The 13,680-nt window shown below is 43.4% G+C and overlaps 1 protein-coding gene across 1 annotated transcript; it reads left to right on the top strand.

Annotated features, from left to right (window-relative positions):
• Window positions 1–5,332: 5,332 nt before the first annotated feature.
• On the top strand, window positions 5,333–10,110 carry LOC138901829 (uncharacterized). The gene is made up of 2 exons (XM_070189625.1): window positions 5,333–6,059; window positions 10,004–10,110. Exons 1-2 carry the CDS (start codon window positions 5,333–5,335, stop codon window positions 10,108–10,110), a joined length of 834 nt encoding a protein of 277 aa, XP_070045726.1.
• The last annotated feature ends 3,570 nt before the right edge of the window (window positions 10,111–13,680 follow it).

The following is a 13,680-nucleotide window of genomic DNA, read 5'->3' as shown; positions in this document are numbered from 1 at the left end:
CCAGGAACACAACACAATGGTGTGTCAGAAAGAAGGAATCGAACCTTATTAGATATGGTTAGATCTATGATGAGGTTTACTGATTTTCCAATAAATTTGTGGGGATATGCTTTGGAAGCAGCAACATACTTACTTAATAAAGTTTCAACTAAGTCTGTCTCTACAACACCATATGAGATATGGAAAAGACGTAAGCCTAATCTTAAACATAATAAAGTTTGGGGTTCTCCAGCTTATGTTAAGAGACTGCAGTCTGATAAACTTGACTCAAGATCTGATAAGTGTAGGTTCATAGGGTATCCCAAAGAAATAATGGGATATTATTTCTATCATCCTTCTGACCATAAAGTGTTTGTGGCTAGAGGAGCAACTTTTTTGGAAAGAGAATTTCTTTTAGAAGGAAATTATAGTGGAGAAATAGAACTTGATGAAGTTCAGGAAACTAATGAATCAACACGAAATTAAGATCATGCGACATAATTTGAAGAGCCTTTATTGGATGTTTTGAAGTTAACTAGGAATTTATCATCTTCAACGGTTAAAGTTCAAGAACTAAATGCAGTTCAAGAACAGGTCAATGAACCAGTTCCAAACCAAATTGAACAACAACCAAATTCAGTACAAGGTGAAGGTGTACATGAGAATGTCATGTACCAACTAGATTACGACTAATTATACAAGATGATGTATCAAATGAGGTTGATCATAATGATGATGGCCCTAAGAAGTATGAAGAGTCTATACAAAGTTCTAATTGTGATGTAATGACCCGGCCGGTCGTTTCAAGAGTTATAGCCCTGTTTCCCCCATTTCTGCTTCTTTTGTGTTTTGTAGCTCTATTATATCTTACCGGGTTGGTTGGTTCGGGTCCGGAATGGTTTTGGAGTGAATTGAGACGCTTAGTCTCTAAATTGGAAGCTTAAGTTGGAAAAGTTGACCGAATGTCGACTTATGGGAAAACGACGTCGGATTTGAATTTTAATGGTTCTGTTAGCTCTGTTAGGTGATTTTGGACTTAGGAGCGCGTCCGGAATGTAATTTGAAGGTCCGTAGTAGAATTAGGCTTGAATTGGCGAAAGTTGAAATTTTGGCAATTTTGGCCGGAAGTGGAAATTTTGATATCGGGGTCGGATTGGATTTTCAGAAGTTGGAATAGCTTCGTGGTGTCATTTTTGACTTGTGTCTAAAATTTGAGGTCAATCGGATGTGGTTTGGTAGGTTTCGGCGACATCGTGGAATTCGGAAGTTTAGAAGTTATTTAGGCTTGAATCCTGGTGTAATTTAGTTTTTTGATGTTGTTTTGAGGGATTTGAAGGTTCGACTAAGTTCGTATCGAGTTATAGGACTTGTTGGTATAATTGGTTGAGGTCCCGGAGGCCTCGGGGTGATTTCACGTGGTTAACGGCTTGATGAGAGTTGAGGAATTGCAGCTGAAGTTGCTGCTACTGGTGTAACCATACCTGCAGAGTGGGAACCGCAGGTGCGAGCCCACAGAAGCGAAGGAGGAACCGTAGATGCGGCTAAGAAGGATCTGGGCAGAGTACGCAGGTGCGATGGCATTCCCGCTCCTGCAATGGTCGTAGAAGCAGATTTAGGGGCACAGGTGCGAGTTTGGATCGCAGGTACGGTGTAGTTCCCGCACCCAGGAAGAGCGCAGATGCGGTCACATGATCGTAGGAGCAGAGGCAGTGTTTTAGTTATTTTTCCGCAGAAGAGGGGCTTTGCCCGCAGATGCGGCTCCGCAGATGAGGAAATGGAGCCGCAAGTGCGAGAAGTCTGGGCAGAACCTATAAATAGAAGACTTCGAGATTTTTTACCATTTTCATCATTCTTTAGCTCAGATTTTGGGGATTTTGAGAGAGATTTCGGAGTAATCACTTAGGTAAGTTCCTTGTGCTTATTTATCTTCAATAATGGTGTTTCCCCACTGATGTTTACACCTAGTTGGTGAGTGTTTGAGTTGAGATTTGGGAGATTAGGGCTTGGGAATAGGAGAGTGAATTTTGGGGGTTTTGAGGATCAATTGAGGTCAGATTTGGATAAACTTGGTATAATTAGACTCGTGAGTGAATGGGCTTTCGGGTTTTGTGACTTTCAACGGGTTTTGAGATGTGGGCCAGGGGGCGGGTTGAGCCGATTTTGGAGTTTGGACTATATTTTAGTAATTTTCTTGTGGAATTGATCCTTTTAGCCAATATTGATTATCTCGTACTGTTTGTGGCTAGATTCAGGGCATTTGGAGGCCGATTCGAGTGGCAAAGGCATTTCGAAGTAGGATTTCTGCGTGGTTGAGGTAAGTAACAGTCTTAAATATGGTTTTGAGGGTATGAAACCCCAAGAATTGGTATGATGTGAATATTTGGAGGTCACGCACATGCTAGGTGACGGGCGTGTGAGCGTGCACCGTGCACCGTGAGGGATTGTCACTTGGTCCATCCCGTGAGACTGTAAAGTCGAATAGCCATTGTTATTACTTGTTTTTACTTGTCTTTGAGCAATTGACTACCTTTCATGTTATAAACTATGCTTAGGCCATATGATATCACCGTTGGGACTCACAGCGGTCGTATACTTGTTGAATTAACTGCTAATTGTTGTCTTGTACTTAGTCACAATCTTACTTATGTGTTATATCTCTGTTCTCTCTCATTTCTTGTTGATACTTGTTGTATTATCTGTTTGGGCTAATTATTATGATATTCTGTGAGCCCGAGGGGCTAGAGAGGTTAGTGACTGAGATAGGGCCTAAGTGTCAAGCTGTGAGCTGTGAGGTATGTGGATTGGGTTGCACGTCGCAACAAGACTTCGGGATATATATATATATAATATTGGTTCGGGTTGCATGCCACAACAATATTGGATCGGTTTGCACGTCACAATAATATTGGATCGGGTTGCACGCCGTAACAACATTGGATCGGGTTACATGCCCCAAAAATATTGGATCGGGTTGCACGCCGCAACAATATAGCACTTAGGCTGAAGGAACCCCTCCGGAGTCTATACACCCCCAGTGAGCGTAGGTACTTATTGAGAGTGTGTATTGAGGGCTGAGAGCCGAGAGTATGAGATGTTGAGATGAGTTGAGTTACTACTGCCTTGAGAGGCTGTACTTGCTTTTATTTATTGTTGCACTTAGTTGTCATCTGTTGTGGTTATGAAATTTCTGAAAGATTCATATCTGTGTTACTTGAGCTCGAACTGATTTGACTTATACCACCGGATTTGAAAGCATGTTCACTCTTTACTGAAAACTTTTGAAATGATTTGTATTTTTTTATAGCTCGTCACTACTTATCAGTTCCTTATTTAATTCCGTTACTTGCTGAGTTGGTTGTACTCATGCTACACCCTGCACTTCATGTGCAGATCTAGGTGTGTACGATTCTAGCGGTCGCTGAGTTCCTGCGTGAGCTGATTATCAGAGACTTAAGAGGTAGCTACTGGCATCCGCAGTCCTTGTTTCTCCTATCTTATTATCTTTTCTCTCTTGTATTGGCATTCGGCACAGACTATAGTAGACTTTGTTTCTAGATTGGTTGTTAGATGCTCATAACTTAGTGACACCACAATGTCGGGCAATCATTCCGCACTTGTGTTTTGGGTTTTTACCCCGTTATTATGTAAACCTTCAGTTAGTTTAATTGCCTTAGCTCACTTCTGTTATATATTGAAACCATATTGAGAATGTCGACTTGCCTAGTTTCACGATAGGCGCCATCACGACTGGTTAGGTATTTGAGTCATAACAAGTTGGTATCAGAGCCTAGGTTACATAGGTCTCACGAGTCATGAGCAGGTTTAGTAGAGTCTTGCGGATTGGTACAGAGACGTCTGTACTTATCTTCGAAAGGCTTCAAAACCCTTAGGAAACTCCACATTCTTGAATTCCTATCGTTCAAATATATTGATTCTAGTAACTAAACATTTGTTGTTTCATTCTCTCACAAATGGTGAGGAATCGTACTACTTGGCAGGATTGACAGCCACCAGTACCGTCAGCCAGGGCCGCGAGAGGCCGCGGTAAGGGCAAAGGTGCAGCCCGCACAATAGCTGAGGCAGTACCTGTAGATCCACCAGTTGCCCCAGATTAGGACCAGATTCCAGTTGTTGATGCACCAGCTCAGGCACCACTTGTGCCCATCGTGATTCCTGGCCTTTAGGAAGCCTTACCTCAGATTCTGACCGTGTGCACTGACCTTGCTCAGGCGGTCTCTATTTCTATGGCAGCAGCCACGTCTTAGGACGGGGGAGGCACTCAGACTCTCATTGCCCGCACACCTGAGCAGGTAGTACAGGGACTCCAGACACCGGGGGCACCACCAACCCAGCCGGTTGCAGCTGCTCAGGACTATGTGGTTCCTGCTATGCCTGAGGATGAGCAGCGTAGATTGGAGAGGTTTGGGAGACTCCAGCCTCCATCTTTTAGTGGTGCAGATGGAGAGGATGCACAGGGTTACTTGGATAGGTGTTAGAGTATACTCCGTACAACAGGTATTCTGGAGACCAGTGGGGTTTCGTTCACTACCTTCCAGTTCTCTGGGGCTGCATTTAGTTGGTGGGAGGCTTACAAGAGGCGTAGGACAGTCGGCGCAGCGCCCCTTACCTGGTAGTAGTTCTCCGATATCTTTCTGGAGAAGTTCGTGCCTCAGTCCCACAGAGAGGAGCTGCACAGACAGTTTGAGTAGCTTCGTCAGGGTGATATGTCTGTGACGCAGTATGAGATGCGATTCTCGGAGTTGGCTCGTCATTCTATCTAGTTGGTTCCCACAGACAGGGAGAGGATCACGAGGTTTATAGATGGCCTCACTTTTTAGGTGCTATTACTTATGACCAGAGAGAGAGAGTGCCTATTGCTACTTTTGATGAGGTTGTCTACATTGCTCGACATATTGAGATGGTTCGCAGACAGGAGAGGGTTGAGAGGGAGGCCAAGATGCCTCATGGACAAGGTGGATTTAGCGGTGCTCCTCCTGGGGGCCAATTCCAGTACGGTAAAGGCCGTGCTTTCAGACATGCTCAGATGGCTCATCCAGTTCACTGTGGTGAATCATCTGGCCATGGTTCTCACAGTTATCAACATGGCCGTTCATCTCTCGATTCCCTCCCAGCGCAGAGTTCATCCCGTGCTCCATCGGGTCAGGGTTTGTCTATGCCAAGTCCTTCTGCCAGTTATCTCGGTGCTTTGGGCTCCCTTTAGTCCATTACACCAGCACCGGGGAGGTTCTATGAGTGTGGGGAGCTTGGTCACATTAGGAGAGAGTGTCCCCATATAGTTAGGAGAGAGTGTCCCCATATAGTGGGAGGTCGTACTCCGTAGAGGAGCCAGTATATGTCATCAGCTCCAGCCCCTCCACCACCCGCTCAGCCAGCCCGGGATAGAGCCCAGTCAGCTAGGGGTCGCCCAAGAGGGGAAGACAGATTAGGGGGTGTCTATGCCCGTTTCTATGCCCTCCCTGCCAGAGCAGATGCCATTGCTTCAGATGCTATGATTATAGGTATTGTCACTGTTTTCCACGGAGATGCCTCTGTATTAATTGACCATGGTTTCACTTATTTATATGTTTCCTCATATTTCTCTCATTTTCTGGATATTCCCCGTGAGTCTTTAGTTTTATCTGTTCATGTATCTCCTCTTATGGGTGATAGTATTATTGTGGACCGCATATATCAGTCATGTGTGGTGACTATTGGGGGTCTGGAGACTAGAGTGAATCTTTTGCTACTCAGTATGGTTGATTTTGATGTGATATTTGGTATGTATTGGTTATCTCTATGTTATGTTGTTCTATATTGTCACGCTAAGACTGTGACATTGGCGATGTCGGGGTTGCCGAGGGTTGAGTGGAGCAGTTCTATAGACTATGTTTCCAATAGAGTGATTTTATACATGAAGGCTCAACAGATGGTTGAGAAGGGTTGTCTATCCTATTTGGCTTTTGTGAGGGATGTTAGTACAGAGACTCCTGCCATTGATTCTATACTAGTGGTGCGTGATTTTTTAGATGTGTTTCCTGCAGACCTGTCGGGCATAACGCCTGACAGGGATATTGACTTAGGTATTGATTTGGTGCCGGGCACTCAGCCCATTTCTATTCCACCGTATTGTATGGCACCGACGGAGTTGAAGGAACAACTTCAGGAACTCCTGGCTAAGGGGTTTATTCGGCCTAGCATGTAACCTTGGGGTGCACCAATTCTATTTATAAAGAAGAAGGATGGTTCTATGAGGATGTGCATTGACTACATGTAGTTAAACAAGGTCACAGTCAAGAACAAGTATCCTTTGCCAAGTATTGATGATCTATTTGACCATCTTCAGGGGGAGAGGGTGTTCTTCAAGATTGATTTGAGGTCAAGGTATCACCAACTCAAGATTCGGGATTCGGATATTCTTAAGACAACTTTTAGGACCCGATATGTCCATTATGAGTTCCTAGTGATGTCTTTTTGGCTGACTAATGCCTCAACAGTGTTCATGCATTTGATGAACATTGCGTTTCAGCCTTATTTGGACGCGTTCGTTATTGTATTCATTGATGATGTCCTGGTGTAGTCTCGTAGCCAGGAGGAGCATGCCCAGCATTTCAAGATTGTGTTACAGAGATTGAGGGAGGAGAAGCTTTATGCAAAGTTCTCCAAGTGTGAGTTTTGGCTTGGTTCAGTGGCGTTCTTGGGACACCAGCGAGGGTATTCAGGTAGATCCAAAGAAGATAGAAGCAGTGCAGAGTTGGCCCAGACCGTTCTCAACCACGGAGATTAGGAGCTTTCTTGGTTTGGTGGGCTATTACCGTCATTTTGTGGAGGGTCTTTCATCTATTGCATCGCCCTTGACCAAATTGACCCAAAAGGGTGCTCCATTCATGTGGTCGGATGAGTGTGGGGAGAGATTTCAAAAGCTCAAGACTACTTTGACCACGACCCTAGTTATAGTTCTGCCATCAGCTTCTGGTTCATACATAGTGTATTGTGATGCCTCGCGGATAGGTATTGTATGTGTTCTGATGCAAGAGGGTAGAGTGATTGCTTATGCTTCGCGCCAGTTGAAGAACCATGAGAAGAACTATTTTGTTCATGATCTTGAGTTAGCATCTATTGTTCACGCCTTGAAGATTTGGCGGAACTATATGTACGAGGTTCATTGTGAGATCTACACCGATCACCGGAGTTTGCAGCATCTGTTCAAGAAGAAGGATCTTAACTTGCGTCAACGGAGGTGGTTGGAGCTTCTCAAGGACTATGATATCACCATTTTGTACCATCTCGGGAAGGCCAATGTGGTGGCCGATGCCTTGAGTCGTCGGGTGAAGAGTTTGGGGAGTTTAGCATATCTTCTAGTAGGAGAGAGGCCCTTGGCATTGGATGTTCAGGACTTATTTTGCCAACTTGTCAGATTGGATATTTTGGAGCAGAGTCGGGTATTGGCTTGTGTAGTCTCTAGGTCTTCTCTTTATGATCTTATGAGGGAGCGTCAGTATGATGACCCTCATCTGCTCGTCCTCCAAGACAGAGTTCGGCAAGGTGATGCTAGAGATGTGACTATTGGTGATGATGGCATGTTGAGGATGCAGGGCCGGATATGTGTGCCCAATGTGGATGGGCTTTGGGAGTTGATTCTTTAGAAGGCTCACAACTCGCGGTATTCCATTCATCCGGGTGTTGCGAAGATGTACCGGGATTTGAGACAACACTATTGGTGGAGGAGGATGAAGAAGGATATAGTTGGATTTGTGGCTCGGTGTCTCAACTGTCAGCAGGTTAAGTATGAGCATCCGAGACCGGGTGGCTTACTTCAGAGGTTAGAGATCCCAGAGTGTAAGTGGGAGCGAATCACTATGGATTTCGTAGTTAGGCTCCCGCGGACTTCTAGGAAGTTCGATGCTATTTGGGTGATTGTGTATCGGCTGACCAAGTCCGCACACTTCATTCCAAGTGGTACTACTTATTCTTCAGAGCAGCTAGCTGAGATTTACATCCGAGAGATTGTTCGCCTTCATGGTGTCCCAGTTTCCATCATTTCAGATAGAGGCACACAGTTTACATCACAGTTTTGGAGGGCCGTGCAACGAGAGTTGGTACTCAGTTAAGTTGAGCACAACCTTTTACCCTCAGACGCACAGACAGTTCGAGCGCACTATCTAGATATTGGAGGACATGTTACGCGCTTGTGTCATTGATTTTGGGGGTTCATGGGACCAGTTTCTGCCGCTCACGGAGTTTGCATATAATAACACTTACCAGTCGAGCATTCAGATAGCTCTGTACAAGACTTTATATGGGAGGCGGTGCAGATCTCCGGTGGGATGGTTTGAGTCAGGTGAGGCTTGGCTCTTGGGTACAGACTTGGTCCAAGATGCATTAGACAAGGTGAAATTGATTCAGGAGCGGCTTCGCACGACGCAGTCTAGGCAGAATAGCCATGCTGACAGGAAGGTTCGTGATATGTCTTTCATGGTCGGGGAAAAGGTTCTACTGAAGGTATCACCCATGAATGGTGTTATGAGGTTTGGGAAGAGGGGAAAGTTGAGCCCTCAGTTCATTGGGCCTTTTGAGGTACTTCAGAGGATCGGGGAGGTGTCTTACAAGCTTGCCTTGCCACCTAGCTTGTTGAGTGTGCATCTAGTATTTCATGTTTCTATCCTCTAGAAGTATATCAGTGATCCGTCCCATGTTTTAGATTTCAGCACGGTTCAGTTGGATGGTGAATATGACTTATGATGTGGAGTCGATGGCCATTTTGGAGTGGCACGTTCGGAAGTTGAGGTCAAAGGATATAGCTTCAGTGAAGGTGTAGTGAAGAGGTCAACCTATGGAGGAGGCCACTTGAGAGACCAAACGGGAGATGCGGAGCAGATATCCACACCTATTTGAAACTCTAGGTATATTTCTAGACCCGTTCGAGGACAAACGTTTGTTTAAAAGGGGGAGGATGTAATGACCCAGCCGGTCGTTTCGAGAGTTATAGCCTCGTTTCCCCCATTTCTACTTCTTTTATGCTTTGCAGCTGTATTATGTCTTACCGGGTTGTTTGGTTCGGGTCCGGAGTGGTTTTGGAGTGAATTGAGACACTTAGTCTCTTAATTGGAAGCTTAAGTTGGAAAAGTCAACCGGATGTCGACTTGTGGGGAAATGACCTCGGATTTGAATTTTTATAGTTTCGTTAGCTCCGTTAGGTGATTTTGGACTTAGGAGCGTGTCTGGAATGTGATTTAGAGGTCCGTAGTAGAATTAGGCTTGAATTGGCAAAATTAGAATTTTGGCGATTTTAGACGGCAATGGAAATTTTGATATCGGGATCATATTGGATTTCTGGAAGTTGGAATAGGTTTGTGGTGTCTTTTTTGACTTGTGTGTAAAATTTGTGGTCAATCGAGCATGGTTTGGTAGGTTTCGGCGTTGATGTGGAATTCGGAAGTTTAGAAGTTCTTTAGGCTTGAATACGGGTGTAATTTGGTGTTTTGATGTTGTTTTGAGAGATTTAAAGGTTCGACTAAGTTCGTATCGGATTATAGGACTTGTTTGTATAACTGGTTGAGGTCCTGTAGGCCTCGTGGTGATTTTGGGTGGTTAACGGCTTGATGGGAGTTGAGAAATTGCAGCTGAAGCTGCTGCTAGTGGTGTAACTGCACCTTCGGAGTGGGAACCACAGGTGCGAGCCCGCAGAAGTGAAGGAGGAGCCGCAGATGCGGCTAAGGAGGATCTGGGAAAAGGACGCAGGTGCGATGGCATTCCCGCACCTGCGATGGTCGTAGAAGCGGGTTTAGGGGCGCAGGTGCGATGTAGTTCCCGTACTCGCGAAGAGCGCATATGCGGTCACTTGATTGCAGGAGCGGCGGCAGTGTTTTAGTGATTTTTCTGCAGAAGCGGGGCTTTGCCCGCAGATGCGGATATAGAGTCGTAGGTGGGAGAAGTCTGGGAAGAACCTATAAATATAAGACTTCGAGATTTTTCACCATTTTTATCATTTGTTAGCTATAATCCCCTATTCTTGCTTGAGTACCAGAATCATTGCTTCGAGCATCCCGCTCCTTTTTGAACCTGGATGAAGAACTCGCGTCTTTTTGGCTTGATCTTGAATCAAATCATGCATTCTCTTATTTAGATCGATAATCTCACATTGCGGGTCCCATGTAAGGCTCATGCCTATTTTTATCAGACCTTCTCTCTCATTCTAAGCGTCTCGAACCTGGCTTTTCGTGAACCCTTGGTTGTGCAACCGTATCTTCTTTAATCTGCAGCTTCGTGTTCCAAATTGTTGCAGGAAATTCTCGCAAACTTTCTTTTAACCATCTCATGGCTTCTGAAATTTTCTTGTTCAAGTTGCTTGCGAATACCATAGCTGCCCAGTTATCAGGTACTTGCGGCAGCATCATCATCTCTCGTTGGAATCTATCTATGAATTCCCTGTGTAATTTTGTGCTCCCTTGTTTAACTTTGAAGATGTCTTCCATCCTTTTTTCAACTTTTTGAGCCCCCGAATGTGCTTTTATAAATGAATCTGCAAGCTCAACAAAAGAATCAATGGAATTTTCAGGTAAGAGAGAATACCATGTTCACTCCTTTTGTGAGAGTTTCACCAAACCTTTTGACCAAAACTGACTCAATCTCCTGCTTGGTTAAATCATTACCTTTCACGCTAGAAATGAGCACGGTTACGTAATCCTGGGGCTCAGACGTCCCATCATATTTGTGAATATCATACATTTTAAACTTTTTGGGAATTGGCAAAGGTGCTGCACTTGGCTTCTAGGGTGTTGTGAATACTTGTTAATATCTACACCTTTAATCACGGGAGGTACGCTAGGTATTTGTTCTATCCGCTCGTTTTTCTCCTTCAGATGTTTTTGCAAAGTTAGTACTAAACTTGGTAAACTATAATTATTTGGTGTACCAAACCATCCATCGCGAGATTCATTGGGCATTTCTCCACTTCCAGAGTTATCAAGCCCCGGACGCGGGTTATCCAAAGTTGTTGTATTAACTAGTGGAGGAGTTTGTGCTGCGTTGGGTAATCCTCTGACAAACGCCTGTAGTACATCATTCACATGTTCTGCAATCAATTGCTTCAGAGCATCCTGCTCAATGGTTTGGTCGTCTCCATGTTGACCATCAGTGCGCGAAGCAGACCTTTCAAGTGAACTTTCACGGGATTGCCGATGTGATCCCGTGAGTCTCTGATATGGTGGAGTTCCACCTTATTGATTCAGATGGTTGTTCTCATTAGCGGTTGACATAGTTGGTCGTTAAGAATGAAGTTTAGAAAGTGAACAGATTATCAGATTTCCGGTAACAGAACCAATTTGTTTAACCTTAAAATAGATTTCTCGGTCAATGTCAATATCAAGAAGAAATCGAGTTACTGATAACGAAGATTTACTTCACTTTCTCAATAATTTGAAGAATAAAACAAACAATGGAAATAATTGACAAGGAAAGAAAATACGAAGTAGATTGATAATCACTCCCAGAATTATGGTTAGAACCTTATGAATAAAGTAAAGAATAATTGCATATATTTCAATAATAATCAGATGCCATTACAAATGAGGACTAAGCCCTTATATAGGAGTACACAATTATAACGATTTTCTTTCTTAATTTGGCCTTGTTAATGGCATTATGAAAGACCTAGGGATATGACCTTCACCTAGGTGTTCGCCTAATGGGTTGTTAACTTTAAAGATTGTTTTATAGGTCGGGGTGTATTATAGCTATCAACACCCAAGTACCCACTAAATACCTCTCGGTCAGAGAGTGATTTTGCCCAAGTTGTGTTTCTCAAGTCCATATGGGTATTGCACAAAACAGTTGATGATAAGCTCAAGTCGGGTTTTACTATCTCTAGGTTCAACCCTTTAATTGGGCTTATCAATCTCTCGATTGACCCAATTTCTTGTTAGCCAAGTTTTCCTAGACTAAGTCTCTCTTTCTGAAGCAGAGACCAAATCAAATAGGCATGAAATAATATTTGCAACCATTAACTCTTCACATAAAAGCAAGAACTAGGCTAGATAATCAACACCCAACCATAAACAAATAATAAATCAAACACCCATTAAGTTTACACACTAGGGTCGGGTCACAACCCTAGTGAAAATCTAGCTACTCATGCTTAAATTGGAAGAAAAAGAAGAAGAAGAAGTGATAATTAAACCCATATTGATAATTAAAATATTGAAATCAATATTCAAAAAGCTCAAAATAGCAAAAACTACTAAAAAGAATAAAAGAAAACGTCTACTGTAGCTGCTGATGTCAAAAGTGAAACTCTTCTATTTATAAAGTGCTGGAATTTTCGGACAAAAATGCCCTTTCTGAGATTCTGCGGCCGCACAATTCCATGTGCGGTCTGCACTTTGCTTCAGCCTGATAAGAATAGAAACCTGCGGCCACATAATTCTGAACTGCGACCGCACTTCTCTCTTTCTGTGGTCCGCGCATTTCTGAGTGCGGCTGCACATTGCTCTTCTGCGGACCGCACAAATATGTCTGTGGTCGCGTAGCTGTTCTTCTGCTGCCGCACAATAATTGTGCAGTCCGCACTTCTGTTGAACTTGAGATGCAAGTTCTATGAACTTTTGCTCTTGCCCGGGTTCCGCGATAGCACATGTCATGTGCTGACCACACTTTGCATTTGTCTATGATAGGAGTTTCTTTACAATCTGCGGCCGCAGATGAAAATCTACGGTCCGCACTTTGAGCTTCTGTGTATGTTTGTGTCCCTGAGTTCAGATCACTCCTTCTTGAGTTGGATTTCATCTTGGCAGCTCATTTTACACTATTCCTACAATTAAGCATATTTAATCAGTTTTCGAAACACAATTAAACGCTTTTGGACTAAAACGAAAGCAAAAAGGTGCTAATAAGTTGTCAAAATCCTCACTTATCAACTCCCCCCAAACTTAAGCTTTTGCTTGTCCTCAAGCAAATAAGGTAATTCCTACCTCCACAAGTTAAAAGGTATTCGTGCTAATCAAAGATGCATCAATCACACATTAATTGTGACCAACAGTTACCCACAACACTTGTGATTATTAACAAGGCAATGGGTTGAACTTTTAAGCACAAATAGTTCTAATATGACACTTGAGCATCAAGAGTTGACTTCATTCATCAAGGAAGCTCGCTCTTTCATGTAGATCATTGTGGATCCCAAACTCCTCCTCTCTACTCTCCGTTTGCACAACTCACTTAAGAATGTAGCACTCAATTCAAAGATTTGTGAAAGGTTCGCTCATCTCTCTCAAAAGAATGTCACAAGTACGACTTTAAGTACCATAGGCTTGCCCCTCATGTAAATCACGACTAATGTATGCTCACTCGGCTTGAAATCACGTAGGGCTTTTTCAGAATGCAATGAAGGCTTTTGGACTACGATTGGATATGCTATGATAGAACGAGTATCTTTCCTTAAGCACTCCATTTTCTGTTATCGGCTCATGCTTTGACAACTCTTTGAGGCATTTTTTTTCTTTTCCATAGGGGGATTAGAGAGACTTAGCATCACTCTTTCTTGGTCATGATATTCACTTTCTCCTTCTTTGATTTCTCCATGCTTTGCATTATTACTTTTGTTTGAATCCCTTCAACTCTTCAACTTATTCACTTTCTTTTTGCATTTTTCTTTTTGTTCTTTCTTTATTTTTCTTGCCTATCCTTTTCTTCATTTCTTTTCTCTTT

This window comes from Nicotiana tomentosiformis, chromosome 11 (assembly GCF_000390325.3).
Source record: "Nicotiana tomentosiformis chromosome 11, ASM39032v3, whole genome shotgun sequence".
Taxonomy (NCBI): Eukaryota; Viridiplantae; Streptophyta; class Magnoliopsida; order Solanales; family Solanaceae; genus Nicotiana; species Nicotiana tomentosiformis.
This window is presented reverse-complemented; position numbering and strand designations above follow the sequence as displayed.